This window comes from Acinonyx jubatus, chromosome C1 (genome assembly GCF_027475565.1).
Source record: "Acinonyx jubatus isolate Ajub_Pintada_27869175 chromosome C1, VMU_Ajub_asm_v1.0, whole genome shotgun sequence".
In the NCBI taxonomy this organism is placed as follows: Eukaryota; Metazoa; Chordata; class Mammalia; order Carnivora; family Felidae; genus Acinonyx; species Acinonyx jubatus.
Window position 1 is genome coordinate 61,003,023 of NC_069381.1, and position 19,961 is coordinate 61,022,983.

At 34.2% G+C, this 19,961-nt stretch overlaps 2 protein-coding genes across 8 annotated transcripts in view; one reads left to right on the forward strand and one right to left on the reverse strand.

Annotated features, from left to right (window-relative positions):
- The window catches only part of LRRIQ3 (leucine rich repeats and IQ motif containing 3), a 360,753-nt gene extending 348,837 nt beyond the window's left edge, over window positions 1–11,916 (reverse strand). For 4 of the 5 annotated variants that reach the window (XR_008294971.1, XR_008294970.1, XM_015083195.3 and 1 more), the window contains exon 1: window positions 11,752–11,915. The gene's annotated coding sequence lies outside the window, so the exon portion shown is untranslated. Of the gene's footprint in view, window positions 1–11,751 lie in introns of all 5 variants that reach the window. The other variant, XM_053214236.1, reaches the window with a different exon arrangement.
- A 43-nt stretch (window positions 11,917–11,959) lies between these two features.
- FPGT (fucose-1-phosphate guanylyltransferase) lies at window positions 11,960–19,454 on the forward strand. Of its 3 annotated transcripts, XM_015083192.3 has the most exons (5): window positions 12,010–12,148; window positions 13,047–13,162; window positions 13,848–14,015; window positions 15,857–15,949; window positions 17,701–19,454. In XM_015083192.3, exons 2-5 carry the CDS (start codon window positions 13,105–13,107, stop codon window positions 19,155–19,157), a joined length of 1,776 nt encoding a protein of 591 aa, XP_014938678.3. In that variant the 5' UTR covers window positions 12,010–12,148; window positions 13,047–13,104; the 3' UTR covers window positions 19,158–19,454. The 3 variants fall into 3 exon arrangements, with proteins under 3 accessions (XP_014938677.3, XP_053070212.1, XP_014938678.3); XM_015083191.3 differs by lacking the exon at window positions 13,047–13,162 and having other exon boundaries at window positions 11,960–12,148; XM_053214237.1 differs by lacking the exon at window positions 13,047–13,162 and having other exon boundaries at window positions 11,960–12,148; window positions 18,518–18,684.
- Window positions 19,455–19,961: the final 507 nt, after the last annotated feature.

The window sequence follows — 19,961 nt, forward strand, 5'->3', positions numbered from 1 at the left end:
TCTAAAATAATCTTAAAATCAGTCTTTCTCATATACTAGAATCATTTGTAAGTGTCCTCTATTGCATCAATATTCATCTCTATTAGTAGTACTTATTTCCCAACATACAAACAACCTTAATATTAAAAAACATTTCAGAGTAGAACATTATTATATGAGATCAAGTTATTGTTCTCCAAAGGAAAGATTAATCTATGGTTAGTAAATTATAGGATTAAATGTAGAACATTATTTTTTCATTTTTTTAAAGAACTATCATTTGTTAAAAGTATTTTTCAGTTATTCAAGCTATTTAATTAGTCTGTCACATAGCCCAATCAGTGTGAAGAAGTGAGGATTCTTATGCAACATTTAATTTTATTTATTACTGATTGCACACAGTATAACTAGAATAACACAAATTCCCAGGCCTGATTAGATACCTCTTAAATCTTATCTCTGCAACGATGGCCCCAGATAATTACACTGCCTACCAAGGAAAACTGAAAGCCACTGCAATTGAGAACTCCTCCTATACCTACTTAAAAGTCTATGTACCAAGTGCTGCCAATTTTAAATATGACAATTAAAGATGAATACAGGCACTTTTGTTCCTTTTAATATTTTGATAATTTTGCAATTACTTTGTAAAATGCACATATAAATGTGTATATCAACAAGTTAAAATAATATAATGTTCAAAGGCAATGCATTACAGAAATAACACATAAGTACAACGACACATTACAGAAAGCATCAAAACTACAATTACAGTTTCAAAGATGTCCTGTAGTTAAAAACAAATCAGGATCATTAACAGTAAGCCTAGTTTGTGTGGGCAAAAGTACTAATTTTAAAGTTATTATACATTTTTAATCACACTATAAAAACTATGTCTTTATGAAATATAATGCACATCAATTATAAGTCTCATCTTAATTCCCAACTTTTCCATTTAAAAATATTGGGAGCAAATAATTGCAGGGTAACAATATGAAGTTATAATTAATGAACATCTAAATTAAATGCTGGAAAGTAAAAACTCTTTATTTTGTATGTTTATTTCCTTTTCAAATGGATATGTGATAAATATTTTAAAGAAATTTTCTTTTTTATTTTATTTTTTTATTTTTAGCGTTTATTTATTTTTGATATAGGGAGAGACAGCATGAACGGGAGAGGGTCAGAGAGAGAGGGAGACACAGAATCTGAAACACGCTCCAGGCTCCGAGCTGTGACCACAGAGCCTGACGTGGGGCTGGAACTCACGGACCGCGAGATCTTGACCGGAGCCGGAGTCGGACGCTTAACCGACTGAGCCACCCAGGCGCCCCTTAAAGAAATTTTCAAACACAATGTTTTCTGTGTCAGTGACCTATAGGCATTACACTTAGTCACCGGAATTTTAGATGCTAGGTATACAAATATATTATTATTTTAAATAAAAAGTATATTAAAACATAATGTATAACATAACATCATAACCTGATGATCAGGTTTGTTACAGTACCTTATTTTGTAAGCGTTATGACATTATTAACTAAGTTGAATTCTGGACACTAGACTCCAGAATTACCACAAAATTTGCAAGTAAAATAAAATCACAAAAAAAAGGGCGGGGGCACCTGGGTGGCTCAGTTCCTTATGTGTCTGACTTCAGGTCAGGTCATGATCTCACAGTTTGTGAATTCCACCCTCAACTCTCCCATCCGGCTTTGTGCTGACAGCTCAGAGCCTGGAGCCCACTTCAAATTCTGTGTGTCTGTCACTCTCTCTCTCTGCCCCTCCCCTGCTCATGCTCTGTCTCTCAAAAATAAATAAACATTAAAAAAAATTTTTTTTAATTTTTTAAAGGGGGAAATAATGATTTTTTTAAAAAATCTAACTATAAGAAATATAACTAGTAATATTTTATATCTATTGTGGTTGTAAACTATTTTTAGGTTAGAATGTCTAACCTGATTCCTTAAAACATTATATTTTTGTGGTAAATTCCACATTTCAAATGACATAAAAAATTATTTGGAACAATGAATCTAAGATGCACTTGGAATCAAGACATCTTATTTTCTGTCCATTAAATGCATTTGCTTTCTAAAATTTAGAAGGCTGTATATTTCTGTTCAAAATTTTTAAAAAAGCTTTTGTGAAAACACCAGTTTTCAACTTTTAATTTGATTCCAGGCTTGCATACTGTACAACTATAAGCCTTTAAATACCAAAAGGTGATGAACCAGAAGATGAATATAAAACAATAAAAACTAATTTAAAAATCTAGAAAAACATCTGCATAGAAAACATTTCCTAAGAAATTACATAAGCAAGAATGCAATGGAGTAAAATATTTAAAGTACTGAGAGAAAAATAAAAGCAAAGAATAAAGATTCCTCCTTATAAAAATCAGGTTCTTTACAATCATGTTAATGTCTGTATTTATTTAAAATGTTGTATTATTTAAAATGCTTATTTAATATATAACTCAGTATTATTTCTCTAGCACCCTGATCCTATCTTAATCAAATGTCCAAATAGCCTCTGACAATTTCTTCTTTTTCTTTTCATTTTATTTAAATTCAAGTTAGTTAACATACAGGGTAATGGTTTCAGGAGTAGAATTTAGTGATTCATCACTTGCATAAACACCTAGTGCTCATCCCAACAAGTGCCCTCCTTAATGCCCATCACCCATTTAGCCTATGCCCCACCAAATACCCCTCCAGCAACCCTCAGTTTGTTCTCTTAAGAGTCTGTTAATCAAGAATGTAATAAATTCAACATAAAGCAAAGAAAAATATTCTTGTAAGACACAGAATATTTGCTACTTAGATTACACAGAAGGTCAAGAAAGAAAAATCTTTTCTATAGTAGGCAAAGGAATGAACCAGTAAGTACAGAAAGTCAGCCCATCAAGACGATACAAGTGTTACTACAATTTTAGTACATTTCATCACCTCTTTTCAAACCCAAGTACTATAAACCATGGCAAGTAAAGTTTACTTCCAAATTTGCTTTTATTTTGCTTTTTCTAACACAGCAAGTTTGAGGGTATCCATGAGATCAAAATAATTTTTATATTAATATTAAGATGTTATTTCTCTTAACATTTTTACTCATGCTCATCATTATTCTAATCAAGTGAGTCGGTAAGTAATTATTCAAAAATTTCTCAATTTCAACTTCCAACATATAAATATTGATAGTTATAATCCACATAAAAGTTCTTTGGAGTCCTCAATAAGTCTCAAGATTGTACAAGGGTTCTGAAAAGGAGCAAAAAGATGGGAAAAAAAGGCCTGAGAAACACTATTGTATATATTTTTTACAGTGTACATGTATATATAAAACCACTGCTATAAGACAAAACTACTTTCTCTTTGGAACACCAAAGCATGTAGACAGTGGTATTAGTCTGTCCCTATTACTTAGTGTAATCTCCACCATTCATGTTGTGACTTTTAATCAAAGTAACTTCTATTTCTTTTTTGTTGTTCATATCACATTTGTTTTTTTTCTTGAAAAGAAATAATTAAACTGTGTTTCTTTGTCAGTGGCAAATAAAGAAGAAAGAAAGAAAGAAAGAAAGAAAGAAAGAAAGAAAGAAAGAAAGAAAGAAAGGAAGGAAGGAAGGAAGGAAGGAAGAGAGAATTCAGAGGAAAAAAAAAACCCACTGACCTAGAATACTGTACGCTATGAAATTATCTTTCAAAATTAAGGAGAAATAAAAGACTTTCACAGGGAAACAAACATTGAGGAGATTCGTTGCCAGTAGACCTACCTTACAAGAAATGTTAAAAGAAGTTCTTTAGAGAAAAGGAATGTAATTTGTTCAGAATCTCAGATCTACAGAAAGCAAGGAAGAACACTGGGAAAGAAATAAGTGTATATAAAATAAAAATATTTTATTTTTCTTATTTCTAACTGATCTAACAGATAAAAGTTTTTCAAAATACTAGTAGCAAACTGGTAGTATATATGTGAATGCTTATATGTAAGTGAAATTAAAAGCAGCAATGAGGGGCACCCGGTTGGCTCAGTCTGTTAATCATCCGACTTCAGCTCAGGTCATGATTTCAGGGCTCATGGGTTGGAGACTTGCATCGGGCTCTGTGCTGGATGCGTACTTCAGATTCTGTGTCTCCATCTCTCTCTGCCTCTCCCCCTCTCCCCACTCAAATAAACATTTTTTTTAAAAGCAACAATTATATAAGAGACAGAAGGAATGGGGTTTATCTTCTAATAATAAGGTACTTAACACTAGGTGGGAAGGGGTATAGTGTTATTTGAAAATTGAACTGAATTAGTTATAAATGTGTATTGCAAACTTTAGGGTAACCACTAAAAATGGTAAAATAAGAACTATAATCAATATGCTATGAAAGAAGAGAAAATGAAATCATATGTAGTGTTCATTTAAAACCAAAAAAGCATGAAAAGTGAAATACAAAAGATAAAAAACAAAGAATAATGGCAACAAATAGAAATAGCAATGGATATTGCATATATTAATCCAAATATATCAATAATCATTATGAATGTCAAAGGTCCAAATGAACCAATTAAAAGAGACTGTCAAATGAGATTAAAAAAAAAAAAAAAAGACCCAACTATATGTTGTCCACAAAAAACCCAAATGAAAGGTAAAGACATATAAAGTAATAAAGATCTATCATGCTGACACAAATCAAAAGAAAGCAGGAGTAGCTATGTTAACTTCAAACAGAACAGTCTTCAAAGCAAGGAAAGTTATCAGGATAAAGACAGACATTACATAATAATAATGAGGTCATTTCTCCAAAAAGACATAGCAACTGATAAAGTTTATACACCTAACAAAAGTGAAGCAAAACTGATAGAACTTCAAGAAACAGATGAATGCACTATCACAGTTGCAGACTTCAACTCTGCTATCAGAAATGGACAGATCTAGCAGACAGAAAATCAGTAAGAACATAGTTACACACAACAACACCATCAATCAACTGGATATAGTTGACAACTACAGACTACTTCATCCAACAACAGCTGAATGTATATTCATCAAAAGCTCACATAAACATTACCAAGAGAGGCCACATATTGAGCTCAAATACAACTTCAGAAACTTAAAAGAATAGAAATCATACAGTATCTACCCAGATCACAATGGAATTCAACTACATATCAATAACAGATATATAGCTTGAAAAAACAAAATATGTGGAGATTAAATAACACATTTCTAAATAACACATGGGCCAAAGAATATCTCAAGAGAAATTTTAAAATATTTTAAACTAAATGAAAATAAAAACACAACTTATCAAAATTTGTGGGATGTCGCAAAAGAAGTGCTTAGAGGGAAATTTATAGCACTGAATGCATGCATCACAAAAGAAGAAAAATCAAAAAGCAATAATCTAAACTTCACCTTAGAAAACTAGAAGAAAAAAAAGAGAGAGCAAATTAAATCCAAAGTAAGCATAAGAAAATTAATAAAAATTACAGGAGAAATCAATGAAATTGAAAATAGAAAATCAACAGAGATAATCCATAAAACCAAAGCCTGCTCTTTGGAAAGATCAATAGTATTAACAAGCAACTAGCCAGGCAAAGAAAAAAAAAGAGAACACAAATTATTAGTATCAGAAATTAAAGTAAGGACAATACTACAGATCCCATGGACAACAGAGGTATAATGAATTAATACTATGAATAGCTCCACGTGCAGAACTTGATATCCTACCTTAAATGAACCAATTCCTTGAAAGACACAATCTGCCAAGACTCACAAAAGAATAAATAATCTGAATAGGCATATATTTATGAAAGAAATTGAACCAATAATTAATAACTTTTCAAAATAGATAGCCTCAGGCCCAGATGAGATCTTTGGGGAATGCTACCAAAATTTAAGGAAGAAATTATACTAATTCCCTAAAATCTCCTTCAGAGAATAGAAGCAAAGCCTAACTCATTCTATGAGGCCAGCATTATCCAAACCCTATGGCCAAAGACATTACAAAAATGGAAAACTACAGATCAATATTTCTCATGAAAACAGATGCAAAATTCCTGGGAAAAAATTAGTAAATCGAACAATGTATACAAAGAATCTACCAAGTGGGATTTTTCCGAGGTATGCAAGTCTGGTTCAACATTCAAAAACCAATTAATGTAATCTGTCACATTAACAAGCCAAAAAAAAGAAAACCACATGACCATTTCAATAAATGCAGAAAAATCATTTATTCAAATCCAACTCTATTCTTGAGAAAAATTTTCAGTAATCTAGGAATAGAGGACAACTTCCTCAACTCGATAAAATATCTATAAAAATTCTACAGCTAATCATACTCAACGGAAAGAAATTTGCTTTCCCAATAAGATCAGGTCCAAGCAGGAATGTCCCATCTCATCACTGCCTTTCAATATCATACTGGAAGTCTTAGCTAATTCAATAAGACATGGAAAGGAAAATAAAGATATACAGATTAGGAATTAAGAAATAAAATTGTGTTTGTTCACAGATGACATGATCATTTTCTATACAGAAAATCGAAAAGAATCGACAAAAAGAAAGAAAGAAATTAAGAAAAGAAAAAAAAAAACCCTGGAACTAATAAGTGATTATAATAAGATTGTAGATACAAGGTAAATACACAAAAGCCAATCACTTTCCTTTATACCAGCAATGCACAAGTTAAAAACACAGTACTATTTACATTAGCACCCCTCAAAATGAAATATTTAGGTATACATGTAATAAAATATGTACAAGAGGAAAACAAACAGTTGATGAGCAAAATCAAAGAACTAAATAAATGGAGAGAGATTTCATGTGCATCGACAGCCTTAATAGGAAGACTCAATATTGAGATGTCATTTCTTCCCAGTTTGATCTATAGATTAAATGCAGTCCCATCCAAAATCTCAGCATATTATTTTATCAATATCAACAGACTGATTGTAAAATTTACACAAAGAGGCAAAAACCTACAATATCTAACACACTATTCAAGAACAAACTTGAAGGAATGATGCTACCAGACTTCAAGACCTACTATAAAGCAATAGTAGTCAAAAACAATGTAGTGTTGTCAAAACAAAAGAAATTAGACCAATGGAATATAATAGAGTCTGGAAATAGAAATACAGTGAACTGATCTCTGACAAAGAAGCAAAGACAATACAATGGAGTTTCAACAAATGGTGCTGAAACAGTTGGACATCCACATGCAAAAAAAAAAAAATGAATGTAGACACAGACTTTACACATTCAGAAAAATTAATTTAAAATAGATCTATGACAACACAAAACTATAAACTTCCTAGAAGATAACCTAGAAGAAAATCTAAATGACCTCAGGTATAATAATGACCTTTTAGATACACCACCAAAATCATAATCCATGAAAGAAATATTTTATAACCTATACTTCATTAAAATTAAAGACATAGAGAGATAAAAAACAAGAAACAGACTCTAAGAGAACAAACTGATGGTTACCAGAGGGAGGTGGGCGGGGAGATGGTTGAAGTAAGTGATGGGGATTAAAGAGTACACTTAGACCAATGAGCACTGAGTAATGTAGAGAATTGTTGAGTCCCTACATTGTACACCTGAGACCAATATAACACTGTATGTTAACTATACTGGAATTAAAGTTAAAAATTTAATGAAAAATTATTTCCTTTAAATAAAAAAATTAATTAAAGACATAATTTGCAAACAGTAATGTCAAATGAATAAGAAAACAAGCTACACAATGGGAGAAAATATTTGCAAACGATACATCTGATAAAGGATTTTTATTTAAAATATATAAAGAACACTTAAAACTAAACAATAAGGGAAATAAACAACCAGATTTTAAAAATGGGCCAAAGACCTTAATAGATACTTCACCAAAAAAGATATACAGATGTCAAATAAGTACATGAAAGCTGTTCCTCCTCACATGTCATCAGGGAAATGCATATTAAAACAACAATGAAATAACATTACACACCTATTAGAATGGCCAAAACCTGAACACTGACACCACAAACTGCTGGCAAGGATGTGTAGCAACAGAAACTGTCATTCATTGCTGGTAGGAATGCAAAACAGTATAGCAACTTTGGAAGACAGTTTGGCCCTATCTTATAAGACTAAATATACTCTTATCATAAGATCCAGTAATTGCACTTCTTGGTACTTATCTTTTGCCATATGAATGTTCATAACAGCTTTATTCACAATTGCAAAAATTTGGGAACAACCAAGATGTCCTTCAGTAGTTGAAAGGATAAAGTGTGGCACATCCAGATAATGGACTATTACTCAGCACTAAAAAGAAATGGTTATCAATAATGAAAAGACATAGTGTACCTTAAATGCACACTACTAAGTGAAAGACATCAGTATGAAAAGGCTATGTAGTATAGGATTACAACTATATGGCATTATGGAAAAAGCAGAACCATGGAGACAGTAAAAAGATTAGTCGTGGCAGAGTTCACAGGGTGGATGACTAGGCAGAACACAGATTTTTAGACAGTGAAACAATTCTGAATATTATAATGATGAACACATGTCATCATACTTTGTCCAAACCCACAGAATATACACCAAGAGTGAAATGTAAGGTAAATTATGGACTTTGGGTGATTATGACATGTCAACATAAATTCATCAACTGTAACAAATGTACCATTCTGGTGGGGGGATGTTAATGACAGGGTAGGCTATGCACATGTGAATTATGTGGGAGTATATTGGAAATCTCTGAATTTTCTTCTCAATTTTTCTGTGAAACTAAAACTGCTCTGAAAAATAAAGTCTTAAAAAATAATAAAGGAGGATGTCAAATAGAAGTTTGGGGGATAAAATTTTTTCCTTGGTCCTCCAGAAAGGTGAGAAACGTGAGGGTTCCTTCAACAGGATACAGTGGGAAAAAAATACTTTATTTGGCTAGAACACGCTAGCCAAATAAAGAAATTCAAATAAATGGAAGAGTAAAAAGATATTTTTGCTTATACTGCAAGTCAGAAAGAGTAGGAGGAGGAACAGTGGTTGTGCAGAGAGATGAAACACAAAGAATGGAAAAAGATCAGAGCCCTAGCGTGAACTGATCAAACCATGCACCAAGAGAATCGTGGTGCACAATCTAGAGCCCTCTTCATTTAGTTTCAGTTTCTTCTTCTGAAGGAAAAAAAAATGTTTGGAAACAAAATTAATATTCTTCTCTACAACTTCCACACAACAGTCATAGTTATGCCCATAGTAATAGGAACAACCTGACTGGAATTAACTCTAAACAAGCATAAGCATCTTATTGGGGTGACAGTTGCACAGCTCAGTAAACTTACTAAAAATCATTAAATTGTTCACTTACAACAGGTTAAGTTAATGTCATATAAATTATGCCTCACTAAAATTCTTTTAAAAATCTATCTCACTCTTCTTTACGGTACTTCTTCAGATACTCTCTACTCTCCTCCCACACAAAAAAAGCCCAAATGTCTTCACAAAATACCATTTTTCAACTATTATATAGTTCAGTTTGTCTGACATCCCTTTCAAAATGTGGAATCCATGATTAAATATGTTATTTCCAATGTGTTTCACTTATAAAGAATTAATGGGTTTACTACTTAGCTGTGTTAGCATATTTTATTGTGGTTACCGTACCTTATGACTATTTAAACAACCATATCACACTGTTTGATTATATTAAACATAAACTTAAATCCCTAGATATTTTTACCCCCCAAAATCTACTTCCAACGAAATTACTCCCACTAATATGGTATTCAGTATTTTTTTATTTTTACTTAAAAATTAATATTAATGAACAGTTGAGAAAAAAAAAAAGAGGGAAGAACAAAAACCATAGTTGATAAGGTGGTATATTTACTTCCAACACATTTTATATGAATAATGTAATCATATCAGGAAAAAATAATACTGATTTCTATGGCCATCCTTTCCAGGTCCCAAGAATGCTGTATTTAATATTCTATGTAATACAGTCTATTACATCAGCCTGTTCTAGTCCCTTCACACTTCTCACTATCCAAAATTTTCTTATTTGGTCACATTTTCATTGTTTACCTTGTTACTATGCACAATCCTTGAATTTCACCTTTCTTCCCCTAGGATCTCATCTAGTTCAGTAGTTTAAAATTAATTCCATTAACTCTAACCCAACCTTAAAGTTATCCCTCTGGAGAGGTCTGTGAACTGCAGAATCACAGGCACATAGCCTCACACTGTCTCTAACTCTGAGGACTCAAAAAATTCTCTCTCCAGCCCAGACCTCTCTTATGAACCCTGGACTCATATGTGTAATGCCTACAGACACATACACACACAAACTTTCATTACATATGCGTGACATACACATATATCTATATAGTCTACATGTCTAAAAGCAAACTCTGGACTCTACCCACTACTCCACCAACACTCCCCATCCGCAGTCTTTCCCATCTCAACTGATAGCTGTTCTATCCTTGAGGTGGTCAGTCTTGACCCCTCTCATTCTCTAACATTCCACAACCATATCATTAGCAAATTGTATTGGTTGTGCCTTCAAAAATATGTCCAGAATGTAATCAATTTCTCAGCATCCCCACTGTTACCATCGTTGCCAAGCCTTCACCAACTCTATCCTTGCCCTACCCTCCACTATGTCTCTTTTCACATTTCTGAGTGATCTTTTTAGACATAAGGCAAGTCACATAAAAACTCTGCAATGGCTTCGTTGTATACAGTATAAAACAAAATCCCTTCTTTAGGGGTTTTTCACCTCTCTGATCTTTATCACTCACTCCCTTTTGTTCACTCTCACCTCACTCAAGTCGTATCATATAAATGTTCTTAATGTTTTGTTTTTATTAACAACACAAAACTTCTAAACGGCGAAACTATGAAAGAGTAATCTCCATTTTTACTGAAATGTACCTTAAGTACAGAATTAAAAGCACAGCGAAGTCTTTAGAAAAAAAAAAAAAAAAACTAAGTTAAGTTCATGGCAAGAACTTATAGGGCCTTGAATGCCCACCTGTGTTACTGATGAAGGCTTTAGGAAGACAGGTTTCTGAAATAAATCAAACTGCATGATGTGGTAGATGAGTTCTGGGTTTGGGATTCAAGTAGCGTGCTTAAATCTCCTCTTCTACTGATCGTGAGCCCTTGACTATTGGCCTCTCTGTTTCTTAAAATTGTTGTATGTAAGCATGAATAGGTTCATCTGTAAAACTCATTATAAACTTGCGCTTTACAAAAGAAATACTTACAGGTATCTACCAAAATGCATCTAATAAGTCTGACTTATTCCCAGTAATGTTATTTAAAGTTCTTGATCAATCCGCATATACAACAGAATGACAGCTAAAGCAACCAAAACCACGAATGTTAAGAGACCTGTTGCAGACTGAATTTTATACAATGGACAAAAGCCTATGAAGTGAACTCAAAACTGAGAGGGGTGGAGAGGCTCACTTACTAAGAAACACAAGGGCAAAGAAGCCACAAACCTAAGGTTCCTTAAGAGAATATAGATCTTGAATGTTGAGACTGTACATCTGGATCTGGATTTGGTGCAGATTGTTTCAGATAACAACCCTGAGGGAGGAATTAACTATAAAGACGTCTTTGGAAACTGCTCCCGGCTAAAACAAAACTGAAACAAATCACAAGTTGAAAGGACGAACCACCTTTCGAAGGAAAGCTGGAAGCTAGGTTGTACTTTTGTCTTCTCAGCGGGTCAGTTCTAGCAATTTTATCACTCAACCCGAATAACTCACCGGGTCAACAGGGCTGCAAAGCCTTATGAGTTGGGAACAAGAGGCCCAGACCCGGCACAGTCCGACAAATCACTAGGTGGCCATCTGCTACAGAGACCGTTGCTAGGGAAACACGGCAAGGCTCTGCACTCCGACCCCCAGGATTTTCTCCCGGCAGGCCACCGCTCTGGGGGCATGGTTACGTGAGTGACGCACGTAAGGGGCGGAACAGAGGCAAACCGGACCCAGGAACGGGTTACATCCTGAGGCGCATGCGTGCTGCGCCAGCTGGAGGATACCTGGAAGGCTTCAGCTGGTCTCGGGGAAAGTTTTGCTATGGCTGCTGCAAACGCGCTCTTAGGCGTAGCTCTGCGAGAAGCCACCCAGCGAAAATTGCAGAGGTTTTCAGAACTGAGAGGTAGCAAAGGGGGAACCCCAGCTTTCCGCGGCAGTGGACAGGGAGGGAACTTTACGTGCCGGGAAATTTGCTGGACTATCACTTCCGGTCTGCTCACCTTCGGCTTTATAGCTAATAACTCGGCTTGATTTTTTTATTCTTCTGTCACTGCCCTTTCTTTGCGTCATGTTGTTACTTTATTTTTTTTTTACTTTATTCTTAGTAACATGTATATATCAAAACAAAGGAGAAGAAAGAAAATTATTCTGACTAGTGAGGCTATCAATCCAAGTTACACATTTGGTTAGCCTATTAACAAAAGTTACTTTAGATAAATCTAAACTGTCTAAAGCTCAGTATTTGACCATTACAAATATTATTTTAGCCTTCTCCAATCCCTTTGCCTACTTCACCAATTTGTTACATGCTATGAATGCATACTGAGTAAAAATCAGGACATGGAAGAATTATGGGTCAAAATTTAAAAGGGGAAATTTGTATCAAATAAAATTTTTTAAAGACTGCTATTTGTCATTCCTTATACAACTATCTAATAAAATTAGTCATTTTTGGTGAAGTTTCTGCATTAAAAATAAAATAATAAAATATTTAGGAATAATAGATTCTGGCTGACAAAAACTGTTAACTAATTAAAATCTTTTTTTTTTAATTTTTTTAACGTTTATTTATTTTTGAGACAGAGAGATACAGAGTATGAACAGGGGAGGGGCAGAGAGAGAGAGGGAGACACAGAATCTGAAATGGGCTCCAGGCTCTGAGCTGTCAGCACAGAGCCTGATGCAGGGCTCGAACTCACCGACTGTGAGATCATGACCTGAGCCGAAGTCAGACGCTTAACCGACTGAGCCACCCAGGCGCCCCAATTAAAATCTTTATTCATCTTTTTTTACCAACAAAGAGCGTCAGTTTAGTCTGTTTTTAAATGAGTGCATCAGGGACTTGGGAACTTTTCTGTTATGCAGAATTTTAGGTCATACTTCAAAGCCTTTGTAAACTTGCATGGCTCATCTTCAGGTAATAAAAAATAAAGTACCTGAATTTATAAACAGTAACATTGTAGGAATAGATCCTTGGGTTGAATCTTACTCAGCCAACAAACACTAAGTGGTCCTAATGTGTGAAAATTGCTTTTCACAGCTGGAGATTCATTTATTCATTTTTTTTTTTAATTTTTATTTATTTGGGGAAGAGAGCACGAGCAGGGGAGGGGCAGAAAGAGAAGGAGAGAGAGAATCCCAAGCAGGCCCCGCATTGACAGTATACAGCCTGACTGGGGGTTGATCCCATGAACCTTGAGATCATGACCTGAGCCGAGATAAAGAATCCGAGGCATAGCTGACTGAGCCATCTAAGCACCCCCGTTTATTCTTTTTGTCTCCTCTTCTTACTTAAGAATTGAGGTAATTTTTAGCAAGGCAAGAATACTTCTCTTAATCAAGAAACATAGCAGCTTTCAGAATATTTAAATAAATGGACTGTAGACCATGAAAGGAGCAAGTAATCTAAAAGAGGGGAAAATGCAAAATTTGTGAACAATCTTCAGTAGAAATAGTTTGAATCAAACTAGCTAGCCACTAATTATTCCGTAATTCTGAAAAGAAGTTAAGTGTATGAAGATAGTTTTTCATTTTTCTTTCTAATAGGCAAATTTGTAATAGCTAGAGATTTCTGATACTCATTTCCTTGCTTTTTCACACAGGCAAACCTGTAGCAGCTGGAGAATTCTGGGACATTGTTGCAATAACAGCAGCTGATGAAAAACAGGAACTTGCTTATAAGCAACAGCTCTCAGAAAAGCTGAAAAAAAAGGAGTTACCCCTTGGAGTCCAGTATCATGTTTTTGTTGACCCTGCTGGAGCCAAAATAGGTATGCTATATATAATCAGATTTATATCATAGGTTCTGAACAGAATGATTGCTGAAGAAAAGCTTTCCTATGGCTCACAGTTGATGAGCCCTATATCTTTCTACCCATAGTCTTTCCAGGCTTTAAAAATTTAATGTAAATTTACTATTTTTTAAGAAAAAGGCATAGTAACTGTTTACACATTGTGACTTACCATGAAAAACTTGCAGAATGTTATTAAGAAAAGAATATTATTTGTTTTAATAAAATTAAAACAAAATTTATTTTAATAAAATTTTAAAATTAATGTTAAATATTCTTTTGGACTTTATCAGTAGGGTTCTTAAGGTCCCTCCTAACTCCATAGTTTGTTCAGAGATTTACATGAAGGTTGCAAATCAGCACTATATACACACACATATATGTACACACATATATGTGTGTGTATATACACATAAGGCATAGCTGACTTAAACTGGGTTTTGAAAGTAGTATCTATGATACTTAGGCCAGTATATATATATATACACACACACACACACACACACATATATATATATACACACACATATGTATACACACACATATATGTGTATACACGTGTGTGTGTGTGTGTGTGTGTGTGTATATATTTATATATAATATAATGGCCTAATATCATAGATACTACTTTCAAAACCCAGTTTAAGTCAGCTATGCCTTTTGACCTTCATTGCAAGAAAATATGTGCTATTTTTCTGGAGGCTATTTTCCATGTGATACTTAAAACTAAAGCCCCTGATACCATATGGGATATTTATATCTGATACCAACATTGTTCTAATTAACCAGTGTTTTGTTTTTTGTTTTTGTTTTTTTTTTCAACGTTTATTTATTTTTGGGACAGAGAGAGACAGAGCATGAATGGGGGAGGGGCAGAGAGAGAGGGAGACACAGAATCGGAAACAGGCTCCAGGCTCTGAGCCATCAGCCCAGAGCCCGATGCGGAGCTCGAACTCAAGGACCGCAAGATCGTGACCTGGCTGAAGTCAGACGCTTAACCGACTGTGCCACCCAGGCGCCCCTAACCAGTGTTTTAATCCTCACAATGGTGCAGTCAGTACTTTAATTAATTCCCATTTTATAGATGGGAATCTGAGGCACAGAATGTTAAATAACCTGCACAAGGTAACTAGTAAGTGTAGTTATGTTTAAGATGTATTTTAGGACACCAGGTTCTAAGAAAATTTTGTTTGTTTGTTTGTTTATTTAGAGACAATGAGCAGGGGAGGGGCAGAGAGAGAGAGGGACAGAATCCCAAGCAGGATCCCTGATACCAGGGCAGCCCCTGGGGTGGGGCTTGAACTCAGGACCCTTGAGATCATGTCCTGAGCCATTATGACCTGAGCCAAGGTCAAGAGTCTGACACTCAACCGACTGAACCACCCAGGTGCTCCTCTAAGAAGCTTTTTAGAAAGGACATCTAACTCAAATCTTTGGTTATGTCATGTGGGGGGGAATTATTTTAATGGGTTTTTCAGTTTGTAACTCCAAATGAATGTGTATACTTAGAGTATTCCACTGTTTCAGATTGCCTAATTTATCATTTTTCCTTTGTTCTAATTACTGTTTTCAAGAGAAGATTATAATCTCATCATTTATTACCAAGTGCTGATCCCTGGGTTTCATTTCCAATTGTTTATTTATTTAAATGCTGTAAAATGTGTATTTAACTTGATTCTTTTGCCTCTACCTTTGCTCTCTGCCTACTTAATTATAGCTAAAGGCCATATCCTCAAAGTTATAACACCAAACCCTACCATAATAACAAATTTTCAGCAGGTTTCTAAGAAATAAGTTGTGGTTTTACTTTCATTTTTAAGGAAATGGAGGATCCACACTTTGTGCCCTTCGATGTTTGGAAAAGTTATATGGAGATAAATGGAAATCTTTTACCATCCTATTAATTCATTCTGGTAAAGTTACACATTTTTTTTTTTCCAATTTACATTTTACCTTTGATATCTTAGGGACTTTTTTCTACCTTGTTTTTTAAATTTTTGTCTTTGAAGTTACTCTTCTTTGAAAATAAATATTTCATGTTTTTCTTGATTATTTTAAAGTTATAAGCAGCATAATGTTTTTTAACAAATTTATCTTTTGGAATGTATATAGAAAATTATTTACCGAACATAGCACTCATCAAAATATGAACATTTCTCAGTAATGCTTTAAAAGGAATTGTTGTAGGGGAGAGGCTGGTTTAGCACTGTGATTTCCAGACTTTACCAAAACCTTCTATCATGCATTTTTATCTGATTATTGGTGGCAAAAGTCTTTAATGCTTAAAAGGATTTAAAAATAAAAGAAAAAGTGGTGACAAAACATGGAGATGACAAAAAACTATGTAAGAGGAAGAGTCACACACAAAAGAAAACATTATAAAGCAGAAAAATAGGAAATAAATAATCTCAGAATAAAGATTGTTTTTTTTTAATTCAGTAAATGTAGTTGTATGAAAATCTTGGTTACATGAAAACCTCCACTCTTCTCTACTGGGGGCTGATGAAAACTTTATTATGGACTGGCACCAGTCCAGGAACAGATATTTTAGAACTACTCATCTATATGACTTCCAAGGCATTTTTCATTTCTTATAGTTTATATACAGAACAATGATTCTTTGTAAAGATGATACCAAGTAAAGCATCCAAGTTCTGATTTTAAGACTAACTCTAAAAAAGTAGAAAAATTCAAATATATAGCTTTATTCTGGAACCAATATGATTACCAATTAATAAAAATTAAGTTAGACACTCAAAATACATGTTAAAAAGAGGTAATTCTTACAATTCTAAACTTAAGTTTTGGCTAGTCTTTGGAAAAGGAAAAAAGTGGAAAGCATTAACTCTCATTTGCTGAACAACATACTCTGTGCCAAGTGCTCTACATAAAAGAAGATAAAGCAAGTATTACTCTTCATTTGCTGATTTGGAGTAAACCCAACGATAAGCAATTAAAAAGTGGTGAACCAGAGTTTGAACCTATTTTTGTCTACTCTACTATGTAATGTTGCCTCTCATTATAATTAGTTACATAAAAATGATGTAAGCTATTTAATGTACCTAAGAGAACATGCTTTTCAAGGAATTAAGAAGTCATAAGACTCATTTTAGAGGGAAAAAGCCTGTTCAAATGAAAAACAAATATACATTTTAAAATGCTTTTAAGTAAACGCACCTTTATTTCCTTTGAGTGGATGTAATAATTTGAGGAAAAACACAGCATCTGGTAATTACAGTTTAATAATTATATTTTGGATTGGTATATTAGTTTTTTTGTGACTTTTTTCCCCTCTATGAAGTGCGTACCAAATGTAGGAGTTTAAATGTCGTGAAATTTACTGTTTGAAATGTAGATATAAGACCATGTTTTAGCCCATGGTCCTGTTTACTAGTTGTGCAGTTGATTCAAAACAATTCGCAGCCTCTGAAGTATAATAGAATTCTTTCTTAATCTAAAATTGCGTTATATCAAATCACTTGAGGAGAATTGTTCTTTGAATTTGTAACCTGGAATTTACTATTCTTTTCTGAGTTACAGTAATGCATTATATACATTAAATATCTTTAGAGATATTTTGAGTTGTCACTGATGCCCCTGGGTTTTTAAAATCTTACAGTCTTGTAAACATTTTAAAACTGTTATTTTGTTTAATTTTATATAGGTGGTTACAGCCAACGCCTTCCAAATGCAAGTGCTCTGGGCAAAATTTTCACTGCGTTACCTTTCGGTAACCCCATTTATCAGATGTTGGAATTAAAATTAGCCATGTACATTGATTTCCCCTCACATATGAAACCTGGGATTCTGATTACTTGTGCAGATGATATTGAACTTTATAGTGTCGGAGAATGTGAGTTTATTAGATTTGACAAACCTGGCTTTACAGCTTTAGCTCATCCTTCTAGTTTGACTGTTGGTACCACACATGGAGTATTTGTCTTAGAACCTTTTAATTATTTAGAATATAAAGACCTTGAATACAGGTGTTGCCATCGTTTCCTTCATAAGCCCAGCATAGAACAGATGCATCACTTTAATGCTGTGTGTAGACCTGGAAATTTTTCTCACCAGGACATGGCTGGGGGTGACACTACCCCTCTTAAATTAGAGTCTGAGTATGTCTACACGGACAGCCTATTTTACATGGATCATAAAACAGCAAAAAAATTACTTGCTTTTTATGAAAAAATAGGCACATTGAACTGTGAAATTGATGCCTATGGAGACTTTCTGCAGGCTTTGGGACCTGGAGCAACTGTGGAATACACCAGAAACACGTCAAATGTCACTAAAGAAGAGGCAGAGTTGACAGACATCAGGCAGAGAATATTTCATCTTCTGAAAGGAACCTCATTAAATGTTGTGGTTCTTAATAAATCCAAATTCTATCACATTGGAACAACTGAAGAATACTTGTTTCATTTTACTTCAGATAGCAGTTTGAAGTCAGAACTTGGCTTGCAGTCCATAGCTTTTAGCATCTTTTCTACAACACCAAAATGCTCTGGTAACACATCCTGTATCATTCAAAGTATACTGGATTCAGGATGTTCTGTGGCAACTGGCTCAGTTGTGGAGTATTCTAGATTGGGGCCTAATGTTTCAGTTGGGGAAAACTGCATTGTTAGTGGTTGTTCTGTCATAACAGAAGCTGTCCTGCCTGCAGATTCTTTTGTGTGTTCCTTAAGCTTGAAGATGAATGGATACTTGAAGTATTCAACTATGGCTTTTGGAGTGCAAGACAACTTGAAAAGGAATGTTAAAACATTGTCAGATATAAAGTTACTTCAATTCTTTGGAGTCTGTTTCCTGTCATGCCTAAATATTTGGAATCTGAAAGTTACAGAGGAACTGTTCTCTGGAAACAAGACATGTTTAAGTTTGTGGAATGCTCGTATTTTCCCAGCTTGTTCCTCTTTGAGTGATTCAGTTACAACATCCCTAAAAATGTTAAATGCTGTACAGAACAAATCAGCATTCAGCCTGAATAAGTATAAACTGTTGTCCATTGAAGAAATGCTTATCTACAAAGACGTAGAAGACATGATAACTTATAGGGAGCAAATTTTTCTAGAAATTACTTTAAATAGAAAACAGTTTGATTTAGAGGCATCTTAAATATTATATATACCTTACCTTTCTTGATAGAGCAAGATTGCAAATAGAAGAGTTTTCTGTAGGCTTTTGTTTGTTTTACTGAAGTGAATTAATGAAAATTACATTAACGTAATTGCTATAGCATAATATTAATAACAAAATGAAACATTTTTGATGAAAGAATATTTCAAGGCTGTAAGTTCAGAAAAGGGTTTTTTTGATATTACTATTTTAATTTTCTTTTAATAAAAACGGGTTTGTGGAGCATTGTTGTGTTCATATAGTACACAAGAAGTTTTAAGTGATTTTCTAAACATAACTTTTCCTTTTTTTTTTTAATTTTTTTTTTTAACGTTTATTTATTCTTGAGACAGAGAGACAGAGCATGAACGGGGGAGGGGCAGAGAGAGAGGGAGACACAGAATCGGAAGCAGGCTCCAGGCTCTGAGCCATCAGCCCAGAGCCTGAGGCGGGGCTCGAACTCACAGACCGCGAGATCGTGACCCGGGCTGAAGTCGGACGCTCAACCGACTGAGCCACCCAGGCGCCCCTAAACATACCTTTTTCCATCTTCTTTTTTGGGCTTCGGTTTCAGTACAGGTCTACGTGTTAATTGGCATAGTACTAGTATAGTAGTATACTATAGCATATACTAGTAGTACAGTAGTAGAACATAGTAGTCCTATTCTGATGAACTGATAAAAATGGTATACATACAATAGGGTCTTCAAAGAACACTGTAGGAATTGAAATACTTTTTTGGAAACAAATTCATAGCTTACAAATTCAGATGAAAACAATGCTTCCAATATTGTGATTATTTAA

What these genes read in the sequence shown, in the direction of transcription:
- FPGT (XM_015083191.3), top strand. Translation starts at nt 12,067, where the DNA reads ATGGCTGCTGCAAACGCGCTCTTAGGCGTAGCTCTGCGAGAAGCCACC. An exon ending in GAGGTTTTCAGAACTGAGAG is followed by an intron (nt 12,149 to 13,847) that starts GTAGCAAAGGGG and finishes TTTTTCACACAG; the next exon opens with GCAAACCTGTAGCAGCTGGA. An exon ending in CATCCTATTAATTCATTCTG is followed by an intron (nt 15,950 to 17,700) that starts GTAAAGTTACAC and finishes AATTTTATATAG; the next exon opens with GTGGTTACAGCCAACGCCTT.